Raw genomic sequence first — 26,540 nt, 5'->3', positions numbered from 1 at the left:
CTGTTCTGTTATATGTTCTGGTATATGTTCTGGTGTATGTTCAACACACCAAGACTAAGGACTGTTCTGGTATATGACTAAGGACTGTTCTGGTGTATGTTCAACACACCAGGACTAAGGACTGTTCTGGTATATGTTCTGGTATATGTTCAACACACCAGGACTAAGGACTGTTCTGGTATATGTTCAACACACCAGGACAAAGGACTGATCTGATATAAGACTAAGGACTGTTCTGGTATATGTTCTGGTATATGTTCAACACACCAAGACTAAGGACTGTTCTGGTGTATGTTCAACACACCAAGACTAAGGACTGTTCTGGTATATGTTCCACATACCAAGACTAAGGACTGTTATATAAGACTAAGGACTGTTCTGGTATATGTTCTGATATATGTTCTGGTATATGTTCAACACACCAAGACTAAGGACTGTTCTGGTATATGTTCAACACACCAGGACTAAGGACTGTTCTGGTATATGTTCTGGTATATGTTCTGGTATATGTTCAACACACCAAGACGAAGGACTGTTCTGGTATATGTTCCACATACCAAGACTAAGGACTGTTATATAAGACTAAGGACTGTTCTGGTATAAGACTAAGGACTGTTCTGGTGTATGACTAAGGAATGTTCTGGTATAAGACTAAGGACTGTTCTGGTATAAGACTAAGGACTGTTCTGGTACATGACTAAGGACTGTTCTGGTATAAGACTAAGGACTGTTCTGGTATATGACTAAGGACTGTTCTGGTACATGACTAAGGACTGTTCTGGTGTATGTTCAACACACCAAGACTAAGGACTGTTCTGGTATATGTTCCACATACCAAGACTAAGGACTGTTATATAAGACTAAGGACTGTTCTGGTATAAGACTAAGGACTGTTCTGGTGTATAACTAAGGACTGTTCAGGGATATGACTAAGGACTGTTCTGGTATAAGACTAAGGACTGTTCTGGTATAAGACTAAGGACTGTTCTGGTACATGACTAAGGACTGTTCTGGTATATGACTAAGGACTGTTCTGGTATAAGACTAAGGACTGTTCTGGTACATGACTAAGGACTGTTCTGGGATATGACTAAGGACTGTTCTGGTATAAGACTAAGGACTGTTCTGGTACATGACTAAGGACTGTTCTGGTATATGACTAAGGACTGTTCTGGTATATGACTAAGGACTGTTCTGGTATAAGACTAAGGACTGTTCTGGTATATGACTAAGGACTGTTCTGGTATATGACTAAGGACTGTTCTGGTATATGACTAAGGACTGTTCTGGTATATGACTAAGGACTGTTCTGGTATATGACTAAGGACTGTTCTGGTATATGACTAAGGACTGTTCTGGTATATGACTAAGGACTGTTCTGGTATATGACTAAGGACTGTTCTGGTATAAGACTAAGGACTGTTCTGGTATATGACTAAGGACTGTTCTGGTATATGACTAAGGACTGTTCTGGTATATGACTAAGGACTGTTCTGGTATATGACTAAGGACTGTTCTGGTATATCTTCAACACACCAAGACTAAGGACTGTTCTGGTATATGTTCCACATACCAAGACTGAGGACTGTTATATAAAACTAAGGACTGTTCTGGTATCAGACTATGGACTGTTCTGGTGTCAGACTATGGACGGTTCTGGTATCAGACTAAGGACTGTTCTGGTATATGTTCTGGTGTATGTTCAACACACCAAGACTAAGGACTGTTCTGGTATATGTTCAACACACCAAGACTAAGGACTGTTCTGGTATATGTTCAACACACCAAGACTAAGGACTGTTCTGGTATATGTTCAACACACCAAGACTAAGGACTGTTCTGGTATATGTTCAACACACCAAGACTAAGGACTGTTCTGGTATATGTTCAACACACCATGACTAAGGACTGTTCTGGTATATGTTCAACACACCACTGTTTCAGCAACAGTGAAGGTTTTAAAGGACATCCACTGTGCTCTTGATAAGAAGTTACATTGTGTTGTCTGTCTTTATTGATTTGTCGAAGGCATTTGACACCGTGGACCATGCTGTGTTTGTGCAAAGGTTAAAATGAGGTGGAATTACTGGTCATGCTCTAGATTGGTTAATAAATTACCTATCAAATCGTACATAATGTGTAATGGTGGATGGTTGTAAATCTGAGTCCATATAGGTGTGCTCAGGTGTTCCGCAAGGTTCTATTTTGGGCCCACTGTTGTTCAGTGGTATATCACTGAGTTGTATACCAACAACATGTGGATCTTATTGGGGATCATGGGGATCTTATTGAAACAGCGGATGTTCATTTTTATGCAGATGATACTGTTCTTTATTCAAGTTGTAGTAATTTATCTTTAGCTTTTGAAAATGCCCAAAGAGCATTCCGTCGTCTGATACAACAGAATCTGTATGATTTAAAGCTGGTTCTAAATTTGTGTGAAAAACCACCAATTGCAAGTTCTCCCACTTAAAAAGATGAGAGAGGCCTGTATTTTTTTTATCATAGGTACACTTCAACTATGACAGACAAGTGGAGGACAGAGGAGCCTCTTAAAGAAGAAGTTACAGGTCTGTGAGAGCCAGAAATCGTGCTTGTTTGTAGGTGACCAAATGCTTATTTTCCACCATAATTTGCAAATAAATTCATAAAAAATCCTACAATGTGATTTTCTGGATTTCTTTTCTCATTTTGTCTGTCATAGTTGAAGTGTACCTATGATGAAAATTACAGGCCTCTCTCATCTTTTTAAGTGGGAGATCTTGCACAATTGGTGGCTGACTAAATACTTTTTTGCCCCACTGTATATGCAGGCCTCAACCACTACCCTGAGAGCACTTGATTCAGTGTATCATACAGCCCTCAGGTTCACTACAAATCAGAAACGTCTAACACATCATTGTGATCTCTACAGCGCTGTTGGCGCAGTTGTTTCTAGTCACTACACTAGTCCAGTTGTTTCTAGTCACTAAACTAGTCCAGTTGTTTCTAGTCACTATACTAGTCCAGTTGTTTCTAGTCACTAAACTAGTCCAGTTGTTTCTAGTCACTAAACTAGTCCAGTTGTTTCTAGTCACTACACTAGTCCAGTTGTTTCTAGTCACTACACTAGTCCAGTTGTTTCTAGTCACTACACTAGTCCAGTTGTTTCTAGTCACTACACTAGTCCAGTTATTTCTAATCACTACACTAGTCTAGTTGTTTAGTTGACACTAGTCCAGTTGTTTCTAGTCACTACACTAGTCCAGTTGTTTCTAGTCACTACACTAGTCCAGTTGTTTCTAGTCACTACACTAGTCCAGTTGTTTCTAGTCACTACACTAGTCCAGTTGTTTCTAGTCACTACACTAGTCCAGTTGTTTCTAGTCACAACACTAGTCCAGTTGTTTCTAGTCACTACACTAGTCCAGTTGTTTCTAATCACTACACTAGTCTAGTTGTTTCTAGTCACTACACTAGTCCAGTTGTTTCTAATCACAACACTAGTCCAGTTGTTTCTAATCACTACACTAGTCCAGTTGTTTCTAATCACTACACTAGTCCAGTTGTTTCTAGTCACTACACTAGTCCAGTTGTTTCTAGTCACTACACTAGTCCAGTTGTTTCTAATCACTACACTAGTCCAGTTGTTTCTAGTCACAACACTAGTCCAGTTGTTTCTAATCACTACACTAGTCCAGATGTTTAGTTGACACTAGTCCAGTTGTTTCTAATCACTACATTAGTCCAGTTGTTTCTAATCACAACACTAGTCCAGTTGTTTCTAGTCACTACACTAGTCCAGTTGTTTCTAGTCACTACACTAGTCCAGTTGTTTCTAATCACAACACTAGTCCAGTTGTTTCTAATCACTACACTAGTCCAGTTGTTTCTAATCACTACACTAGTCCAGTTGTTTCTAGTCACTACACTAGTCCAGTTGTTTCTAGTCACTACACTAGTCCAGTTGTTTCTAATCATTACACTAGTCCAATTGTTTAGTTGACACTAGTCCAGTTGTTTCTAGTCACTACACTAGTCCAGTTGTTTCGAATCACTACACTAGTCCAGTTGTTTATAGTCACAACACTAGTCCAGTTGTTTCTAATCACTACACTAGTCCAGATGTTTAGTTGACACTAGTCCAGTTGTTTCTAATCACTACATTAGTCCAGTTGTTTCTAATCACAACACTAGTCCAGTTGTTTCTAGTCACTACACTAGTCCAGTTGTTTCTAGTCACTACACTAGTCCAGTTGTTTCTAGTCACTACACTAGTCCAGTTCTTTCTAGTCACAACACTAGTCCAGTTGTTTCTAATCCCTACACTAGTCCAGTTGTTTAGTTGACACTAGTCCAGTTGTTTCTAGTCACTACACTAGTCCAGTTGTTTCTAATCACTACACTAGTCCAGTTGTTTCTAGTCACTACACTAGTCCAGTTGTTTCTAGTCACAACACTAGTCCAGTTGTTTCTAGTCACAACACTAGTCCAGTTGTTTCTAATCACTACACTAGTCCAGATGTTTAGTTGACACTAGTCCAGTTGTTCCTAATCACTACATTAGTCCAGTTGTTTCTAATCACAACACTAGTCCAGTTGTTTCTAGTCACTACACTAGTCCAGTTGTTTCTAGTCACTACACTAGTCCAGTTGTTTAGTTGACACTAGTCCAGTTGTTTCTAATCACTACACTAGTCCAGTTGTTTCTAGTCACTACACTAGTCCAGTTGTTTAGTTGACACTAGTCCAGTTGTTTCTAATCACTAGACTAGTCCAGTTGTTTAGTTGACACTAGTCCAGTTGTTTCTAGTCACTACAATAGTCCAGTTGTTTCTAGTCACTACACTAGTGCTTCATGTGTTCTGTTTTTGTCTGTTTCATATTTTATGGTTTTGTTATATTCTATTTATGTTTTTTTCATGGATGGATTATTGCAGTATTTTACCAGCATCCAAATGAGTTCAATAGGTCAGCTTGTCTTGTTGAGGACAGGACAACAGAATAGATCAGTGGGTTGGCGATACAGATCAGTGGGTTGGTGATACAGATCAGTGGGTTAGCGATACAGATCAGTGGGTTAGTGATACAGATCAGTGGGTTAGTGATACAGATCTGTGGGTTAGTGATACAGATCAGTGGGTTAGTGATACAGATCAGTGGGTTAGTGATACAGATCAGTGGGTTAGTGATACAGATCAGTGGGTTAGTGATACAGATCAGTGGGTTAGTGATACAGATCAGTGGGTTAGTGATACAGATCAGTGGGTTAGTGATACAGGTCAGTGGGTTAGTGATACAGATCAGTGGGTTAGTGATACAGATCAGTGGGTTAGTGATACAGATCAGTGGGTTAGTGATACAGATCAGTGGGTTAGTGGTACAGATCAGTGGGTTAGTGATATCCCATCCAACTAATGATATCCCATCCAACTAATGACATCCCATCCAACTAATGATATCCCATCCAACTAATGATATCCCATCCAACTAATGATATCCCATCCAACTAATGATATCCCATCCAACTAATGACATCCCATCCAACTAATGATATCCCATCCAACTAATGATATCCCATCCAACTAATGATATCCCATCCAACTAATGATATCCCATCCAACTAATGATATCCCATCCAACTAATGATATCCCATCCAACTAATGATATCCCATCCAACTAATGACATCCCATCCAACTAATGATATCCCATCCAACTAATGATATCCCATCCAACTAATGATATCCCATCCAACTAATGATATCCCATCCAACTAATGATATCCCATCCAACTAATGATATCCCATCCAACTAATGACATCCCATCCAACTAATGATATCCCATCCAACTACCTCATCTCATTATTGTTATTGTTATTTTTTGCTCCTTTGCCACCCCAGTATCTCTACCTGCACATTCATCTTCTGCACATCTATCACTCCAGTGTTTAGCTGCTAAATTGTAATTATTTCGCCATTTTGGCCTATTTATTGCCTTACATCCCTAATCTTACCTCATTTGCACACACTGTATATAGACTTTTCTGTTGTGTTATTGACTGTATGTTTGTTTATTCCATGTGTAACTTTGTGTTGTTGTTTGTGTCGACCTCCTTTAGCTTTATCTTGGCCAGGTCGCAGTTGTAAATGAGAACTTGTTCTCAAGTGGCCTACCCGGTTAAATAAAGGTGAAATAAAATAAATGTATAAAATAATATGCATCCCAAAGGGCACCCTAATTCCCTAGTGCACTATATATACAGAATAGGGTTCCATTTGGAACACAACCTAGGACAAACAAAAGTAAAAGAACAAAATGGCCGTTGTTGCATCATGCTTATCTGTAGCCTGTAGACCCTCAATGTCTGTGTTTCTGACGAGGAGATTAGATTAAATAGTACATGCTGCATGTTGGAAATGCTAAATTGATCAGGTTTGAAGAAAAAAAAAGTTATAGTTTTCTTATTGATGGAAAAGTAGACCTTTACTAACCATTCCCATATAACACACATAACATATAACACGTATCATTAAATATAACACATATCATTAATTATAACACATATCATTAAATATAACACGTATCATTAAATATAACACGTATCATTAAATATAACCCCTTGGATCATAAAGGAAAGAAGCCTTCAGGCATTATTGGGTTTTAATCCTCATTACTTTTGATTTATTTAAGGTATGTAATGTTGACGTTAAAAATCCACCGACGAACATAACGATGCAATGACTGATCAGTAGTAATTAACCAATTGAATGGCTCCAATCTGAACCAGAGAACGCGTTTATATCACACTGTAAACCGGTTCTGTCATGTGATCAGTCAGCTGATCTCTGTACTGGCTCATAAAACAAGGCAGTCATCAGGCCATTCGTCTGTGTTTGTTTGTTGTTCAGCAGTTTTAGGGTGTTAGACCCGAAGGTTGCGCTCTCGATTCAGCAGCACTCGAGTTTGTCACTTATCGATTATATTTATTGCAGCGCTGTAGACTTTTATAAAGAGGGAAACAAAGCTGTCATCACAGCGCTTCCTGGTTTTTTTATTACATCGGTGTCGCAACCAAACAGAACACAACAGCTGCGAATGCAAACTTGGTTATTGCGTGATAGCTGACTAGTTAACTAAGCAACTAGAGGTTTTAGAAAAAAGCTATTTGGATGGTTTATTTGTGTAACTTATTTTTCAACTATTGGACTGAAACATTGTTTTGAATCCCTTTCGGCGAGCTGACTTCGCTGTTGAGCAGAACAATGCGCTTCGCACCTATCCCCTGCGCCGTGGGGTTGCTGTGTTGTGTTCTGGTGTTGTGCTCGGTACCGTTGGGGACCTCGTTCCCCGTGCAGGACGAGGGGAAACCGGGCATAACGTTTCTGGAAGAGGTCGGGCGTCTCCGGGTCGGGTTCAACTGGCGGAACCTGACCTGTCCGGTGTGCAAAGTCCTCTTCACCATCCTGGATGTCGCTCTGCTGGTAAGATGGAACCCTATTCTATCTATATATATATATATATATATATAAGTACACTACTTTAGACCAGAGCCCTATGGCAACCTATTCCCTATATGGCCCTTGCACCCTATTCTCTCAATGCAATCTTAGGGCTCTTGAACTAATAACCTGCGCTAACACGATTAGTACACTGTAAACTCCTGGAGCGATTGGTGCATGTAGGGCAGGGAGAACGACTGCATGTCGGTACTAGCACGTGGGGCAGGGAGGGAGAACCTAAAACCTGTAGGATGGGGATGTCCAACGCTTTCCCTGCGAGTTCCAGACCAGTGTTTCTCTGTTCTACATGAACTGCACCCATCTGCTGTTGGTCCCTGATCTAAAAGGGAAGGAACAACATCTGCAGAACTGAACTTTTCACTGAGTTCAAACAAAGCAGTTGGAAGCCAAGGAAGATGAGACACGTTCCAGAAGTCACAAGGGTCATGTGACTTAGTGCAGCTGATTATGTGACTTAGTGCAGCTGGTCATGTGACTTAGTGCAGCTGGTCATGTGACTTAGTGCAGCTGGTCATGTGACTTAGTGCAGCTGGTCATGTGACTTAGTGCAGCACCTAGCCTTGACCCGGTTCTGTGAACTAAAACGGTTTATCTATGTGACCGTGAGTTGGCAGAGCTTTATCAAACTGGCAATGCCAGTGGGCAAGCAATATTGGCCTACCAAGCAAAAAGACAGTAACTAACACATTTTTGACCAAATGAGCAATGTTATTTTTTTGCTACATTAAATACATGCTTAATCATGTGGACAAGTATCCTGCCTCGTATTGTGTTTAGGAGACAATGGGGTTCATGTTAGCCAGTAACTGGATAAAGTTACTGTGAAACCAAAGGTAAATTAAAAGCCCTTTTTCTCAGTTCCACTCTGAGCAGTTACTGCCTTTTTGCTTGATAGGACAGAATAAATGGGTTGGTGGTTGAGCAACACAACTGATATGGGGGCTAGATGAGGTTAAACAGGGTTGGTGGTTGAGCAACACAACTGATACAGGGGGCTAGATGAGGTTAAACAGGGTTGGTTGTTGAGCAACACAACTGATACAGGGGGCTAGATGAGGTTAAACAGGGTTGGTTGTTGAGCAACACAACTGATACAGGGGCTAGATGAGGTTAAACAGGGTTGGTTGTTGAGCAACACAACTGATACGGGGGCTAGATGAGGTTAAACAGGGTTGGTTGTTGAGCAACACAACTGATACAGGGGCTAGATGAGGTTAAACAGACAGGGTTGGATGTTCCATGTTACTTCATCCTAGTAGCAAGCACTTCAGGCCTGTTCATCTGTCTGTCAACCAACTAAGGTAGCTGAAATGACGAGCAACCAAGATAACACTTTTTAAAAATATATATTTTTTTGTAAAACTAGGGTATAAGGCGATGTGTTGTCTGAAGACAACTGAAAGTAACACAGATTAGAGGCCTGACGAGAAGACGTCTCTGTGGTTTGGCCTGGTGGTGAGTGAACGTCACTGAGGCTAACGGTGTGCCTTTGGTTGACGCTGCAGATAGTCAGATCTCAACTTCGTGCTTCATCCCCATAACAACCAAGAAGGGTTGTGATAGGGTAACGTTTCCGGTCTGCTTAGACACCAATGAGATGGCAGCGGGGTCTAGTCTGATTAGTTCAATGACTGTAGAGGTACCAGCTGGGTCTGGTCTGTTTAGTTCATTAACTGTGTAATAGGAACCAGGTACCAACTGGGTCTGGTCTGTTTAGTTCATTGACTGTATAATATGAACCAGGTACCAGCTGGGTCTGGTCTGATTAGTTAATTGACTGTAGAGGAACCAGGTACCAGCTGGGTCTGGTCTGTTTAGTTCATTGACTGTAGAGGAACCAGGTACCAGCTGGGTCTGGTCTGTTTAGTTCATTGACTGTAGAGGAACCAGGTACCAGCTGGGTCTGGTCTGTTTAGTTCATTGACTGTAGAGGAACCAGGTACCAGCTGGGTCTGGTCTGTTTAGTTCATTGACTGTAGAGGAACCAGGTACCAGCTGGGTCTGGTCTGTTTAGTTCATTGACTGTAGAGGAACCAGGTACCAGCTGGGTCTGGTCTGTTTAGTTCACTTGCTGTGGATGAACCAGAAAGGAGCCAATGAAATGTCTTTCTCTCGTCTGTCAACCAATAGGGTTGAGAACCTGGTTAGTAGATTCACAAAATCAGGAGTGAAGAAGCAGAGAATCTGGACTCCTTCCATCAGGATTTTGATGATTATATATTTTTATTCTAACCTTAATCTTAATTTATATCTCGTCTCTGAGGAAATTGGTGGTTCTCTCCTCAGTGACGTGATGATGAGTGGACTGTGGGAGAGGCCTGTATCAGTCTAACCTCTCTCCTCACTACTTCCTGTCCCATGTAGAGTGACGTTAATGAGGAACGTGTTGCGCGGGCTGTGGGTGAGGCCTGTATCAGTCTAACCTCTCTCCTCACTACTTCCTGTCCCATGTAGAGTGACGTTAATGAGGAACGTGTTGCGCGGGCTGTGGGTGAGGCCTGTATCCGTCTCCATCTGGCTGAAGAGCGGGTCTGTCGTCAAATCACAGAGCTGTTCAGAGATGACTTCATCAGGTAGGCTTGGGATTGGTCCTGATTATCTGATATCTTTTTTTAAAATTAATAAATTTTTCCTGGTGTTCTATAAGTTTGCTGCAGTGCATGGTGGGACAGTGAGTGAATACACCTAGCCTCTGAAGAGATGCTGTCCTCCGCATTTATTTAAAGAGGTGATGTGCTTGCTGTACCTGGACCACATGCCTTTGTTTCCATGGAGACGGGCAGGTGTAAGTAATGGTTGTCCTTCCTCCTGTGTTTCAGGGCCTTGCAACAGTCTCTGTTGTGGCCGTCGGAGGCCTGTGCTCTGCTGGTTGGGAGGTCATGCGGACGCTTCGATATCTATGCCCCCTGGAACGTAACCCTACCCCGGATCCCCAAACCCCCAGTCACCCCGCCCTCACCCCCCAAGCCTGGAGCACCACAGAGCAGGGTCCTCTTCCTCACAGACATACACTGGGATCAGGTTAGTCAAAATGTGGTAGGGCAGTTTTTCAGACTTCTCCTCGGAAGACGTTTCACTGTAGTTGTAATCCTGAACTAGCTCATCTAATTCATTAATATGTTGACCAGTTTTGTCTGGGTGTGCCTCTGGGTGTGCCTCTGGGTGTGCCTCTGGGTGTGCCTCTGGGTGTGCCTCCTCACCTTGATCATTCCTTTTGATAAAGCAGTAGCTATACAATGATACAACATGTGCAGAAAAGACAGGAATGCCAATGGCGGAGGTGGCGCTCAATGTTTCATAGCTGCATTTCTGTGAAGCTCATGTTAAGTGTTGTGGTTACAAGTTCACCTGCCTTACATTATATATATATCTATGTATGTATCTTTATTTTCGGCTGATGCTGAAGGTCACCAAGTGTTAACAGTCAGTATTTGGATAATGTGTGCAGTGCTTGATAATGTATGATGATAAAGAGGTCTTTTTTTTTCTGGGTGACCTGAACATTGACTGGTTAGTAAACTAGGTGTCCGAATGAAGATAACTTCTAACGCTTGTAATATAACCCAGGTTTATCACTCAACTAGCTAGATTGATTATCAATTAGGTTTGGATTTGTGACATCGCTTGTATTGATTATATCTTCACTAATTTACCAGAGCCTTTGCTCCAAAGAAATATCCGTTCCCATTGGCTGTAGTGACCATAATTGTGGCATTGACGAGGCCAATGGTTTGAGCCTAAAGAGATCATACCAAATGTTTTCTCAGGACTCTGTTGTTTTAACATATCTGTTGGTTTGTGTATGAGTAGAATCCAGATTCCCCACTGGAAGCTTTTGTAAAAGGATTCATGTCAGTTGTTGACAGGCCTTTCCACCTACCGGTTTAGAGATGAACTGTACGAGCCCTCAAGCGTTCCGCCTACTGGTTTAGAGATGAACTATACGAGCCCTCTGGATTCATGTCAGTTGTTGACAAGCCTTCCGCCTACCGGTTTAGAGATGAACTGTACGAGCCCTCAAGCGTTCCGCCTACCGGTTTAGAGATGAACTGTACGAGCCCTCTGGATTCATGTCAGTTGACAAGCGTTCCTGCTCCCCCTCCGCAGTGACGGACCCTCAGTCTGCGCCTGCTCCCCCTCCGCAGTGACGGACCCTCAGTCTGCGCCTGCTCCCCCTCCGCAGTGACGGACCCTCAGTCTGCGCCTGCTCCCCCTCCGCAGTGACGGACCCTCAGATGCAGGCACCATCAGCCCAGTTAAATAAAAATAAACAGCTATTTAAATGTCTGCTCACTCAGCTGAGCCTCATAAGTAATACATCAACAGATCTTTTACTGGTGTGATCATGTAGTCTACCTCAATGCTGAAAGATTTAAAAATATATATTTGAATGAATTTATTTTGAAATGGCCTGAACAACAATGCATTGGCAGCATTGCCTGTATGCAGTGATAATATATTGGGCCTCTAGCTTACTGTACAAACCTCATTGATCCACAACTGTTTTTAATTGGTTAATGTTGCATAGGCTTTATTCAAAAATATATATATTTATATATATATTTTTAAATATCTGAGCAGTAGATCTCGGTTTGCATTTTGACTCTGATCTTGACTCGAAGGTTAGTGATCACTGTTCTAGAGTTTTTCCTACAATTGTGATCTAACGTAAAATGAGCCACTTCCAATGCAACATACCGAAACAACGAAGTCTGCAAGAGATTTTGTAGGCAGAACATTGCGTTGACACTCATGACTCAGCACGTACTCCACAGAGCTGAATTAGGCCTATATGCAAATATTCCTTTGCCATATATAGATCTGTGCCATTCACTTTGAACTGGACTGTGTTTACAACATGAGCGGTCCTGAGTAGATGCGCTTGTTTTGAGATCAAAGCGAGAGCTGCATGAAGCCATCTGTACATTTGTTCATATTATTGGCTAGTTAGTGAGTTATTAGCCCAGTTAAAGATCATTAGTAGTCGGCAATAGGGGAGGGATTACTTCCTACAAGAGCACGAAACATGTACATGTCTAGACATCTTTGAAAAAGCAAGTTGGGTAAATAGCTTTTAAGTCTTAAAGGGGCAGTGTTGTATTTTAAGAGGGGCTTGAATAAGCGAAGTAGCCAATAGGCAGAAAGTAGCATTTGTCTGATTCTATGTAATAATGGTATGGGGAATAATTCATTTTTTATTTTGTAAAGTGGTTTCTTGCATCAAACACATAATCAATCACCTTGTCTAAAGGACAAGAGGATTAACAGGTTGTCTCACCCATCATTTTGTTACCCCCCAAAACGTCTCCTGGAATGTAGGTCTACATTGAACACCACTCTTTGGCTGCTACTGTAGGCTGAATGATAGAACAGCTGTTTCCATGGTAAAATGTTATGGGATGCATTTTCTCCATTGTTTGTGATGGTAGACCTCTCTGATAGACATGGCCTTTTTGACCACTCATTACAGAAATACATTTAGCTTCACCTTCAGCTAACGCAAAATCGCTTCACGCGTCATTCATTGTGGCCAGACATTATTCCTGTTCTATCATGTCTTGTTTTATATGGACCCCAGGAAGAGTAGCATTAAAATACAACTGTAATGTCCATCCTGGTGTTATTTGTGAACAGGAATATGCAGTGGGCAGCTCTGCTGACTGTAAGGACCCGCTGTGCTGTCGTAATGAGTCTGGATCTCCCAGCTGGAATCAGAGAGCTGCTGGGTTCTGGGGCTCCTACAGTAAATGTGACCTGCCCCTGAGAACTGTGGAGAACATGTTGGAGAACGCAGCGCGAACTGGACCGTGGGACTGGGTCTACTGGACAGGAGACATACCTGCTCATAACATCTGGTCTCAAACCAGGAAGCAGCAACTGTCTGAACTCACCGTAATCACCAGACTGATACAAAGGTACACAATCTGTGTGTGTGTGTGTGTGTGCACACAAGTTGAATGGTAGCTGACCACCTTATTTTACTCTCTGTAGACACCTAGGTAACTTGAAGGTGTACCCGGCGATCGGTAACCATGAGAGCACCCCGGTCAACAGTTTCCCCCCGCCGTTCGTCCATGGCAACCGGTCGTCACGCTGGCTCTATGACACCATGGCCGAGGAGTGGGCGCCATGGTTACCAGAACAGGCCCTGAAGACTCTTAGGTCTGATAATGATTTAACTAGAGAATCTTCTAGTTCACCATAGTTCTTCATTTAGAATTTTATTTAACTACACAAAAACATCAAACTGATCCCAGATTTGTCGGAGACTGATCGGAAACTGATCCCAGATTTGTCGGAGACTGATCGGAAACTGATCCCAGGTTGGTTGGTAGGATCCAGACAGTCATCTGTAGTGGTGAGGTAGTTCTGAGGTAGTGGTTGTATTCCCCTGCTCAGTCGTTGCATGCGTCAACCAATGGTTGTGTGCTATGTCAATGACTGCATTTGGGCACTAGATTGATGTAGTTAAACACCTATCCAGGTATCAGGTTGTTGTAGCCTATGATGAGGTTAGCTGATATGCGGGGAAAACTGTGGAAGACACATTTCAGTTGAATGCATATAGTTGTACAACTGACTAGGTATCTCCTTCCCCCTCCCCGACTGCATTGCAGACGTATGCCAGATCTCACAATCCCTGGATCAGCTGAACGCATACATAGTGTTCAGACCCCTACTCTTCTACATTTTGTTACAGCCTTATTCTAAAATGAATTTTCCTCTCTCCAGGCATGGTGGGTTCTACACAGTAGAGGTCCAGCCAGGTCTTCGAGTGGTGTCTCTGAACATGAACTTCTGTGCCAGGGAAAATTACTGGCTGATGGTCAACTCTACTGACCCTGCTAACCAGCTCCAATGGCTGATCCACATACTACAGGCCAGTGAAGAGAAGGGAGAGAGGGTGAGGAGAGAGTGATAACCTACTCCACTGTCTGATCCACATACTACAGGCCAGTGAAGAGAAGGGAGAGAGGGTGAGGAGAGAGTGATAACCTACTCCACTGTCTGATCCACATACTACAGGCCAGTGACGAGAAGGGAGAGTGGGTGAGGAGAGAGTGATAACCTACTCCACTGTCTGATCCACATACTACAGGCCAGTGACGAGAAGGGAGAGTGGGTGAGGAGAGTGATAACCTACTCCACTGTCTGGTCAATATACTACAGGCCAGTGAGGAGAAGGGAGAGAGGATGAGGAGAGAGTGATAACCTACTCCACTGTCTGATCCACATACTACAGGCCAGTGACGAGAAGGGAGAGAGGGTGAGGAGAGTGATAACCTACTCCACTGTCTGGTCAATATACTACAGGCCAGTGAGGAGAAGGGAGAGAGGATGAGGAGAGAGTGATAACCTACTCCACTGTCTGATCCACATACTACAGGCCAGTGACGAGAAGGGAGAGTGGGTGAGGAGAGAGTGATAACCTACTCCACTGTCTGATCCACATACTACAGGCCAGTGACGAGAAGGGAGAGTGGGTGAGGAGAGTGATAACCTACTCCACTGTCTGGTCAATATACTACAGGCCAGTGAGGAGAAGGGAGAGAGGATGAGGAGAGAGTGATAACCTACTCCACTGTCTGATCCACATACTACAGGCCAGTGACGAGAAGGGAGAGAGGGTGAGGAGAGTGATAACCTACTCCACTGTCTGGTCAATATACTACAGGCCAGTGAGGAGAAGGGAGAGAGGATGAGGAGAGAGTGATAACCTACTCCACTGTCTGATCCACATACTACAGGCCAGTGACGAGAAGGGAGAGAGGGTGAGGAGAGTGATAACCTACTCCACTGTCTGGTCAATATACTACAGGCCAGTGAGGAGAAGGGAGAGAGGATGAGGAGAGCGTGATAACCTACTCCACTGTCTGGTCAATATACTACAGGCCAGTGAGGAGAAGGGGGAGAGGATGAGGAGAGAGTGATAACCTACTCTACTGTCTGGTCAATCTACTACAGACCAGTGAAGAGTGATAACCCACTCCACTGTCTGATCCACATACTACATGCCAGTGAAGAGTGAGTGAGGAGAGAGTGATAACCCGCTCCACTGTCTGGTCAATATACTACAGGCCAGTGAAGAGTGAGTGATGAGAGAGTGATAACCCGCTCCACTGTCTGGTCAATATACTGCAGGCAACAGACTGGAGGAGGATTTGGGGAGTGAGGGATGAGAAGAGGGGTGTAACTAACCTGTAACCATTGTATCTTTCTCTCTCTCATGGCTGTCTCACTGTCCCCCTCCCCCTTGTCTCTGTCTCAGGTCCACATCATCGGTCACATCCCCCCTGGTCTCTGTTTGAGCAGCTGGAGTTGGAACTACTACCACATCATCAACCGGTAGGAAGAGATGGTCAGGGATGCGAAATTCGCCATTTTGAATCCACTATAAGGGACCTAAGTGATTCGTGTAGATCCCGATGGGACGTTGGGGGGGGGGGGGTCTTTGAATCACTATTGGCTGTCAGTGAATGATTGATGTGCGTTTGGACCAATCCCGGCTGTTTCCAAGGCTCAGCCAGTTGTTCACATGACAACAGAACGCAGCGCCGGACTGAAGAGAGAAGAGACTTGTCCGTTACAGCAGCGCGTCTCCCTGAACGGTAACTGAGGTAACGGTAGGAGAGACCGGGGTGAGGTAACGGTAGGAGAGACTGGGGTGAGGTAATGGTGGGAGAGACTGGGGTGAGGTAATGGTGGGAGAGACTGGGGTGAGGTAATGGTGGGAGAGACTGGGGTGGGAGAGACTGGGGTGGAGAGACTGGGGTGGGAGAGACTGGGGTGGGAGAGACTGGGGTGGGAGAGACTGGGGTGGGAGAGACTGGGGTGGGAGAGACTGGGGTGGGAGAGACTGGGGTGGGAGAGACTGGGGTGGGAGAGACTGGGGTGGGAGAGACTGGGGTGGGAGAGACTGGGGTGGGAGAGACTGGGGTGGGAGAGACTGGGGTGGAGAGACTGGGTGGAGAGACTGGGGTGGGAGAGACTGGGGTGGGAGAGACTGGGGTGGGAGAGACTGGGGTGGGAGAGACTGGGGTGGGAGAGACTGGGGTGGGAGAGACTGGGGTGGGAGAGACTGGGGTGGGAGAGACTGGGGTGGGAGAGACTGGGGTGGGAGAGACTGGGGTGGGAGAGACTGGGGTGGGAGAGACTGGGGTGGGAGAGACTGGGGTGGGAGAGACGGGGCGGGGAGAGACCGGGGTGAGGTAATGGCGGGGAGAGACCGGGGTGAGGTAATGGCGGGGAGAGACCGGGGTGAGGTAATGGCGGGGAGAGACCGGGGTGAGGTGACGGGGCGGGGAGAGACCGGGGTGAGGTGACGGGGCGGGGAGAGACCGGGGTGGGGAGAGACCGGGGTGAGGTGACGGGGCGGGGAGAGAGCGGGGAGAGGACGGGGCGGGGAGAGACTGGGCGGGGCGGGGAGAGACTGGGCGGGGCGAGGTAGACTGGGCGGGGCGAGGTAGACGGGGCGGGGTAGACGGGGCGGAGAGACCGGGGCGGGGTAGACGGGGCGGAGAGACCGGGGCGGGGTAGACGGGGCGGAGAGACCGGGGCGGGGTAGACGGGGCGGAGAGACCGGGGCGGGGTAGACGGGGCGGAGAGACCGGGGCGAGGTAGACGGGGCGGAGAGACCGGGGCGAGGTAGACGGGGCGGAGAGACCGGGGCGAGGTAGACGGGGCGGAGAGACCGGGGCGAGGTAGACGGGGCGGAGAGACCGGGGCGAGGTAGACGGGGCGAGTAGACGGGGCGAGGTAGACGGGGCGAGGTAGACGGGGCGAGGTAGACGGGGCGAGGTAGACGGGGCGAGGTAGACGGGGCGAGGTAGACGGGGCGGAGAGACCGGGGCGAGGTAGACGGGGCGGAGAGACCGGGGCGAGGTAGACGGGGCGGAGAGACCGGGGCGAGGTAGACGGGGCGGAGAGACCGGGGCGAGGTAGACGGGGCGGAGAGACCGGGGCGAGGTAGACGGGGCGAGGTAGACGGGGCGAGGTAGACGGGGCGAGGTAGACGGGGCGAGGTAGACGGGGCGAGGTAGACGGGGCGAGGTAGACGGGGCGAGGTAGACGGGGCGAGGTAGACGGGGCGAGGTAGACGGGGCGAGGTAGACGGGGCGAGGTAGACGGGGCGAGGTAGACGGGGCGGAGAGACCGGGGCGAGGTAGACGGGGCGGAGAGACCGGGGCGAGGTAGACGGGGCGAGGTAGACGGGGCGGAGAGACCGGGGCGAGGTAGACTAGGCGGGGCGAGGTAGACTGGGCGGGGAGAGACCGGACTTCATGAGCTGTAACCGAAAAACAACCGGCTTTTGGAGAGTTTGAGTTGAAGGAGAAAGTGGTGGAACAAGTATGATTCGCATCGTTAAGTATCTGGATTGGTTTCTCCGTTAGATAACTTATCCAGAGAAATGTTGAGCAACATTAGCCAACTTAACTGATCAAATCATTTAGTTTATGGTGTGAAAAATGATCTGGCTAATAGTCAGACAGCTGACCTTACAACAGCAGATAAGGTAACGTTAATACAATAACGAATTGGTTAGGTTACTAACTGGTAACTGTATACGACTCCTTGCCTTTCCTCAAGTTATAACGCGTTAGTTGCTTACCGGACCCTGGAATTCTGTGAAGTTGACAAACTAATCCCTCTACAGTATGTGGTACATTTTCAGAATGAGAGAATTAGGTGAAAATGAGGCAAATGTTTGTTAAACCGTTAAGTGTAGCTGGAGTTGGGCCTGTCTTAAACTGGATGCCACTATATAGGTGAAAGACCACACTCTTTCCCTCTACTTCAATACAGTGGTATAAAGGGCTATGCCAGGTGACTACCTGCCTGAAAGAGATCTCAACGGGTCTCATGCTCTGCTGGCACATTGTACAACAGATGTTCACAGGCAGAACGTATACAATGTAAATATGTTCAGTGTAGCCCCAAAGAGTTTGCTCTTGTTGTGTTGAATTTGACAGTAATACGTGTGGGGGGGTTATTACATTTCTTTCTCAGTGAACTTTATTTTTGCTCACATGTAGCCTTGTGCACTTGATTTGTGTCTATAGTGGCCACTATAATGGAGCAAAAATAGAATGCCTGTTTCATTCTGTTTCTACTTTACGATGCCCCCCCCCCCCCCAAGTGCATATTTAGATGTGTGTGTGGTGTCACAAGCGTTCTATTATAAAGTCTGCCATGGCTAACTGCAATACTAGTATAGTTTTCTTTTCTCATTTCAACACCGATACCGCTTATTGGAGGACCAAAGAAAGACTATACCGATTAATCGGATGAATTTATTTATGTATATTTGTAAAGATGACAATTACAACAATACCGAATTAACTTTAATATAATACATAATCAATTTAGTCTCCAATGAAACCTGTTTAAATAATGCAAAAACACTGGAGAAAGTAAAAGTGCAATATGTGCCATGTAAAAAATTTTTTTTTTTTTAAAAGCTAATGTTTAAGTTCCTTGCTCAGAACATATGAAAGCTGGTGGTTCCTTTTTAAGTCTTCAATATTCTCAGGTAAGAAGTTTTAGGTTGTTTATTGGACATTCTCTCTACCATTTGTATTTCATATACCTTTGACTATTGGATGTTCTTATAGGCACTAGATTATTGCCAGCCTAATCTCGGGAGTTGATAGGCTTGAAGTCATAAACAGCGCTGTGCTTCAAGCATTTGCGAAGAGCTGCTGGCAAACATAGGAAAGTGCTGTTGGAATGAATGCTGACGAGCCTGCTGCTGCCTACCACCGTTCAGTCAGACTGCTCTATCAAATCACAGACTTAATTATAATATAATAAACACACAGAAATGCGAGACTTTGGTCATTAATGTGGTCAAATCCAGAAACTATCATTTCGAAATCAAAACATTTATTCTTTCAGTGAAATATGGAACCGTTCTTGGTCTTCACCCCGACTCTGCTTGCACAGAACGCAAGAGAAGCGACACAATTTCCCTAGTTAATATTGCCTGCTAACATGAATTTTTTTAACTAAATATGCAGGTAAAAAATATATACTTGTCTATTGATTTTAAGAAAGGCGTTGATGTTTATGGTTGGGTACGTTTGGTGCAACAATTTATTTTTTGCGTTTGTTAAATCACCCGTTTGGCGAAGTAGGCTGTGATTCAATAAATTAGGCACCGCATCGATTATTTGCAACGCAGGACAAGCTAGTTAACCTATCATCAACCATGTGTGGTTAAGTTTAATGCTAGCTAGCAACTTATCTTGGCTCCTTGCTGCACTCACGTAACAGGTAGTCAGCCTGCCATGCAGTCTCCTCGGAGTGCAATGGAATCGGAATCGTGTTTCAAAAAGTATCACCATTTTGGCCCCTCACCAGTTGGCATCACTGTCTGCGTGTGTTCATGTAACAGTCCTCCTATCCTTGGTAGCCACTGCATGCAGAGGCACCGCCATGGGTGGGCATGGGTGGGCCTGGGAGGGCATAGGCCAATCAGAATTGATTTTTTTCTCCCACAAAATGACTTTCTATTACATACAGAAATATTCCTCAGTTTCATCAGCTGTCAGGGTGGCTGGTCTCAGACGATCCCACATGTGAAGAAGCTGGATGTGGAGGTCCTAGGTTGGCATGGTTGTGAGGCCAGTTGGATGTCCTGCAAAATTCTCTAAAATGATTTAAGTTGGCCTATGGTCGAAATTCTGGAAACTGCTCTGGTGGACATTCCTGCAGTCGGCATGCCAATTGCACGCTCCCTCAACTTGAGACATCTGTGGTGTTGTGACACAACTGCACATTTTAGAATGGCTTTTTATTGTCCCCAGCACAAGGTGCACCTGTGTAACGATCATGCTGTTTAATCATCTTATTGATATGCCACACCTGTCAGGTGGATTATCTTGGTAAATAGAGAAACACTAACGGAGATGTAAACACACTTGTGCAGTAAATGTTTTGTATGACTGATCTTTATTTCGGCTCAAAACATGGGACATGTATTTTTCAAAATATTTTTGTTCAGTGTGTTCCCGCCTAGGGTTGTATAATCTACTGTCGTGTTGAGAGAGATTATATATAAAAAATATCCCAGACTGGTACCAATCTGTCAGTTAATTTTATTTTATATAGTCATGTGGACTCCAGACCACATTCAGTTCTCACACCTCTCCTCAGGGACCCGTTCCTGAGAACACCAACTAACCAGCAAGCCCTTGACTAGATTAACCCGGTGAGCTAGTTCAGGGCTTCAACAAAATAGTGAAGTCTTTTCCTGAAGGGAGAGGTTTATGAACTAGTTCTTTCTGACTGTAGTTCTGGATCAGATTTGTTCTGCTGTGGGTGGTTTTAATGTGTGTATCCGTCTGTGTCTAGGTATGAGGGTACGATTACGGGTCAGTTCTTCGGCCACACGCACATGGATGAGTTTCAGATGTTTTATGATGAGGCGACGATGACTAGGGCTGTGGGCGTGGCCTTCATCGCTCCCTCCATCACCACCTATGTCAACCTCAACCCAGGTACATGCGCACGTACATGCGTGCGCGCGCACACACACACCTCAACCCGGGTCAGACTCTATAGCCACCGATAGCCAGACCCCTGCCCTAACGTCCCCTCACCCACACTTGAATTTGTTGCCTCTCAATCAGAATGTATGGTCTCTTCTACTCTGTCACGAGTGAGAACAAGATCTCAAACTGTTGTATAGTCATGTACTACAGACTGAAAACAAATCATAGAGCTTCTCTAAATGTTGTCTCCGGTTGCCAGGTTACCGGGTCTACCTGGTCGATGGTAACTACAAGGGAAGTTCCCGGTTTGTTCTGGACCACGAGACGTATATCTTAAACCTTACAGAGGCTAACCGACAGCCTGAAGGGGGGTTCTCCTCCCTGCTCCCCACCACCTCACAACACGCCATCTTCCACCCTGACCCAAACCCCAAATGGATCCTCCTCTACCGTGCTTCCGACGCCTACGGCGTCTCATCCCTGTTCCCGTCGGACTGGGACGGGCTGATCAGGACCTTCCTCCAGGACGACCGTGTGTTTCAGCAGTTCTGGTACCTCAGACATAAAGGCCATGTGTCAGAGCCCTGTATAGACGCCTGTAAGACAACCGTTGTCTGTTTCCTACGTTCAGGCAGATATGACGAGCTGGAGCAGTGTGACCTGTTGGAGTTCGGGGGAGATATGGTTTCAGCTGTTAGGAAGACACTATGTTGAATAGAGATTGGGGAGGGGGGGGGGGGGGGGGGGGGGGTTGATTAACTTTGAATGTCGGTCATGTTGTCACCAACTGTTCAAGACATTGAATGTGATTCTGGGTAAGTGAAATGTCATGGAACACAGGTTGAACCAAAAGAACCAGACCATCCAATCAGTATCTGCGTTGTCAGAGGACATTTACTGCTAGTGAATGTCAAAATAATGGGAAGGGGGGAGGGGGGGAATGGTGTTTTCAAGTTGTTTTTACTAAGACAGAACATTGAGTCTCTTCACTGAGGAGTTGAGTCCTGAAGTGTTCATAGTGAAGTCTCCAAAGGGTTGCATTGATAGAGTTACTGCATTCATTTAGCCTAATAGATTTCATCACATTGCGACAGAGTTGAAGGTGTCTGCTTGCTCAGCCCGGGGCGTTTTCGGAATGGCCTGCTCAGCCCGGGGTGTTTTCGGAATGGCCTGCTCAGCCCGGGGCGTTTTCGGAATGACCGGCTCAGCCCGGGGCGTTTTCGGAATGACCGGAGGGGGGAGAGCGGCGGCTGGTGTTGAAATCAAGTCTTGGTGTGAAGTTTTCCCCAGAATGAGATTGATTCGACTTCAGTTGTTGCCTGTCGCATCCACATTAATCTAGTTGCTTAGTTTCCATTGATGAACTGGTTACTGCGATTAAGGCCAGGGTTCAATCCATTGTTGGCTATGTGCCATTTAAAAATGTTTTTAAAAAAAAAGGTAATTTTCTGATTTTTGAGCTGAGAAATAGATTTATGGTCAATGCTGTCTCTCTCTGAACACGGGAACACTGCCGTTTTCTTAGAAGGTTTTTCTGAGAAGGTGCATAACTGACTGATCAGAATCTCGGATCTTAATTTTCTGGTTTTGTCTGTTTTAAGAACTCACCTTGGTGTCCAGATTTGATTATTGTACCATTGTCAGCTCTGTATTTGTCTTCAGTGAGTTTTCAGTGAGTTGTTTGCACATGTTGTGAAATGAATATACTGGTGATTTTCAGAGTCTACACCAATACCTTCCACTCTCATTCAGCACTTTAATTTCTAGTGTGGATTGTCCTGTGTGTAACATGTCTGTAATTATTAAAAAGATGAACATTTTTGTGAATAAAGATGCATTTTGAGATTTACTTAATTCGTTGCCCTTATCTTTCTGGCCCAGTGAGTGGAAAGAAGTGGAGGGCGCTAAACCGATGTGAATTTTTAAAAAAAGACTATCATTGAAAGGGTGCAAAGCTCACCATTTGTTTTTATTGATACAACTATTATGGTTGAGGTTTCAGCCTTAATAAGAACTTGTGAGTCAAAGTTCATATGTGTCTCGACGCTGAGAGATGTATGCCTAAAGGCCGGGACCGGAGAGAAACCTCTGTCCTGTGGAGTTCACAAAGCATGGTCAAGCAAGGTAATGTTTCAGACTACCAGAAAAGAACAAAGTAGCAAAGAGAACAGGAGCTGCCTCCACTGTTCCAGCACCATTTCAACTTCATTAGACTGACCCTAACTAAAACACAACAATTCAGTCCACTCAACATGAGCTAAATATTGTATTGATTTGTGTAAAAAAAAAAAAATGGCTCAAGCCAATGCCATGGTGACACTGTCATATAGTACAAGCTTATGTTGTCCTAGGCTACCTGGCTAAAATGCTTGCTCGCCTAACTTAAATGGGCAACAATACGCCAGGCCGGCTAGTTAACATTTAGCCTTCTACATCTAGCTACATATTGACCTTCCATCCTCTCAGGCCAGGAGCACAACAATGTATGAATTAATGGCTGGATCAGAATCGCCTTTATAATCATTGGCCAGTACGGAGAATTAAGGAAAACCACAAGTCCAAATCCCTATCTCCATCCATGGCTAATTTAGGAAAGGGATGATTTTTAGCTAGCTAACAAGATGAAACAATTCAGTTTTTTTTCAATCAGTAATGATGTTTGGTTTCTGAGGCGATTAGTCTGAAGCCAAATCTAAACTGGCTTCCTTTTCTTTTTTGTGAGTGCCAGGACCATCCACAGCTGAGTTCACTCAGCTTAACTCTTATTTTAACATGTGAGGCCAGATACTTGCTTGCTTCCCTTGCATTCAATGCTATGGGGGACGGCATCAGATACACAGACTGAGAGAGGTGCTGTTGTGTTCTCTACATAGATGGTTGGTCCTACGGTAGCACGTCCGGTGAACAGGTCAGGATTCCAAAGCCGCAGGCAGAACAGTTGAAACTGGAGCAGCAGCACGGCCAGGTGGACTGGGGACAGCAAGGAGTCATCATGTCAGGTAGTCCTGAGGCATGGTCCTACGGCTCAGGTCCTCCGAGAGTATACTTAAATTCACACAGGACACCGGATAAGTACTCCAGATAACAAACTGACCCTAGCCCCCCGACACAAACTACTGCAGCATAAATACTGGAGGCTGAGTCGGATGGGGTCAGGAGACAGTGGCCCCATCCGACCTCAGACTATCACAGTGCAGGTGCATTTATACGGAGACTTGATTACACACAGGTGGATTGTATTTATCATCATTAGTCATTTAGGTCAACATTGGATCATTCAGAGATCCTCACTGAACTTCTGGAGAGAGTTTGCTGCACTGAAAGTAAAGGGGCTGAATAATTTTGCAGGCCCAATTTTTCAGTTTTTGATTTGTTAAAAAAGTTTGAAATATCCAATAAATGTCGTTCCACTTCATGATTGTGTCCCACTTGTTGTTGAGTCTTCACAAAAAAATACAGTTTTATATCTTTATGTTTGAAGCCTGAAATGTGGCAAAAGGTCGCAAAGTTCAAGGGGGCCGAATACTTTCGCAAGGCACTGTACATATGTCAGGTACGTCAGAAGCTTGTAGAGCAGGGCTTTGTAAACAAAGAGAGTAATGATGTGATCTATGTGACTTTAAAAGAGGCCCAGGATAGGATGTCATTTGACCAGGGCCCTGTGGCACTACGAAGGGAACAGGAGGCCATTTTGTGAAGTGTACTGTCAGGCTCACTGAACCTCACTGAGGTCGTTCAGCAGGACACAATGTTCAGACAGAAATCTGCTAACAAAACACGTCTCTGACCTGTAGAATCAGACAAAACACGTCTCTCTGACCTGTAGAATCAGACACAACACGTCTCTCTGACCTGTAGAATCAGACACAACACGTCTCTGACCTGTAGAATCAGACAAAACACGTCTCTGACCTGTAGAATCAGACACAACACGTCTCTGACCTGTAGAATCAGACACAACACGTCTCTCTGACCTGTAGAATCAGACACAACACGTCTCTGACCTGTAGAATCAGACAAAACACGTCTCTGACCTGTAGAATCAGACAAAACACGTCTCTGACCTGTAGAATCAGACAAAACACGTCTCTGACCTGTAGAATCAGACAAAACACGTCTCTGACCTGTAGAATCAGACAAAACACGTCTCTGACCTGTAGAATCAGACAAAACACGTCTCTGACCTGTAGAATCAGACAAAACACGTCTCTGACCTGTAGAATCAGACAAAACACGTCTCTGACCTGTAGAATCAGACAAAAAACGTCTCTGATCTGTAGAATCAGACAGCTAACACAACACGTCTCTGACCTGTAGAATCAGACAGCTAACACAACAGGTCCTGTAGAATCAGACAGCTAACACAACACGTCTCTGACCTGTAGAATCAGACAGCTAACACAACACGTCTCTGACCTGTAGAATCAGACAACTAACACAACACGTCTCTGACCTGTAGAATCAGACAAAACACGTCTCTGACCTGTAGAATCAGACAAAACACGTCTCTGACCTGTAGAATCAGACAAAACACGTCTCTGACCTGTAGAATCAGACAGCTAACACAACACGTCTCTGACCTGTAGAATCAGACAGCTAACACAACAGGTCTCTGACCTGTAGAATCAGACAGCTAACACAACACGTCTCTGACCTGTAGAATCAGACAGCTAACACAACACGTCTCTGACCTGTAGAATCAGACAGCTAACACAACACGTCTCTGACCTGTAGAATCAGACAGCTAACACAACACGTCTCTGACCTGTAGAATCAGACACAACACGTCTCTGACCTGTAGAATCAGACAGCTAACACGTCTCTCTGACCTGTAGAATCAGACACAACACGTCTCTCTGACCTGTAGAATCAGACAAAACACGTCTCTGACCTGTAGAATCAGACAGCTAACACAACACGTCTCTGACCTGTAGAATCAGACAGCTAACACAACACGTCTCTCTGACCTGTAGAATCAGACAGCTAACACAACACGTCTCTCTGACCTGTAGAATCAGGTATCACGTCAGTTCTATTCATGGCTTTATCTGTAATGTCCGGCAACGGTTGTAACCGTGGCTACACCCGGCTAAACCCTGCCTAAACCCGGGCTAAACCCTGCCTAAACCCGGGCTAAACCCTGCCTAAACCCTGGCTACACCCGGCTAAACCCTGCCTAAACCCTGCCTAAACCCTGGCTAAACCCGGCTAAACCCTGGCTAAACCCGGTTAAACCCTGCCTAAACCCGGTGGTGACGTCATCATTCGTCGCCCTCAACACACTACTTCCTTCCCGTCTGATACGTTGTCATGGGAATGCATTTACAAACAGAACCCTTCAACCGAAGAATCTGACTTTTTGAAAGTTGCGATACGGGTATATATATTTCTAGTTGTATAGTCATTATTGATCATCAAGTCTTTATATTACAGACATGACAACATGTACAATTCATTTCCTGTTGAGACTGGACATGAACAGTAAACTTAAAATAAGATTCAGTAATCATCTGATGTTTTGGTTAAATGGGTTTCCACTGTCATT

At 44.9% G+C, this 26,540-nt stretch overlaps 1 protein-coding gene across 2 annotated transcripts; it reads left to right on the top strand.

Moving 5' to 3' along the window:
• The first annotated feature begins 6,808 nt into the window (after window positions 1–6,808).
• smpd1 (sphingomyelin phosphodiesterase 1) lies at window positions 6,809–22,849 on the top strand. 2 transcript variants are annotated; one of them, XM_031809205.1, is made up of 10 exons: window positions 6,830–7,463; window positions 9,957–10,075; window positions 10,322–10,523; window positions 13,137–13,417; window positions 13,494–13,664; window positions 14,235–14,406; window positions 14,529–14,552; window positions 15,772–15,848; window positions 20,856–21,001; window positions 21,255–22,849. In XM_031809205.1, the coding sequence occupies exons 1-10, from the start codon at window positions 7,245–7,247 to the stop codon at window positions 21,707–21,709; spliced, it is 1,866 nt and encodes a 621-aa protein (XP_031665065.1). In that variant the 5' UTR covers window positions 6,830–7,244; the 3' UTR covers window positions 21,710–22,849. The 2 variants fall into 2 exon arrangements, with proteins under 2 accessions (XP_031665066.1, XP_031665065.1); XM_031809206.1 differs by lacking the exon at window positions 14,529–14,552 and having other exon boundaries at window positions 6,809–7,463; window positions 21,255–22,826.
• Window positions 22,850–26,540: the final 3,691 nt, after the last annotated feature.

Source organism: Oncorhynchus kisutch, linkage group LG29 (genome assembly GCF_002021735.2).
Source record: "Oncorhynchus kisutch isolate 150728-3 linkage group LG29, Okis_V2, whole genome shotgun sequence".
NCBI lineage: Eukaryota > Metazoa > Chordata > Actinopteri > Salmoniformes > Salmonidae > Oncorhynchus > Oncorhynchus kisutch.
This window is presented reverse-complemented; position numbering and strand designations above follow the sequence as displayed.

Bases quoted from the DNA above. Each gene is read 5' to 3' on its own strand.
- smpd1 (XM_031809205.1), top strand. From the start codon at position 7,245: ATGCGCTTCGCACCTATCCCCTGCGCCGTGGGGTTGCTGTGTTGTGTT. The intron at 13,665-14,234 runs GTCTGATAATGA...TCCTCTCTCCAG, and splicing joins CAGGCCCTGAAGACTCTTAG to GCATGGTGGGTTCTACACAG. The intron at 21,002-21,254 runs GTACATGCGCAC...TCCGGTTGCCAG, and splicing joins CTATGTCAACCTCAACCCAG to GTTACCGGGTCTACCTGGTC.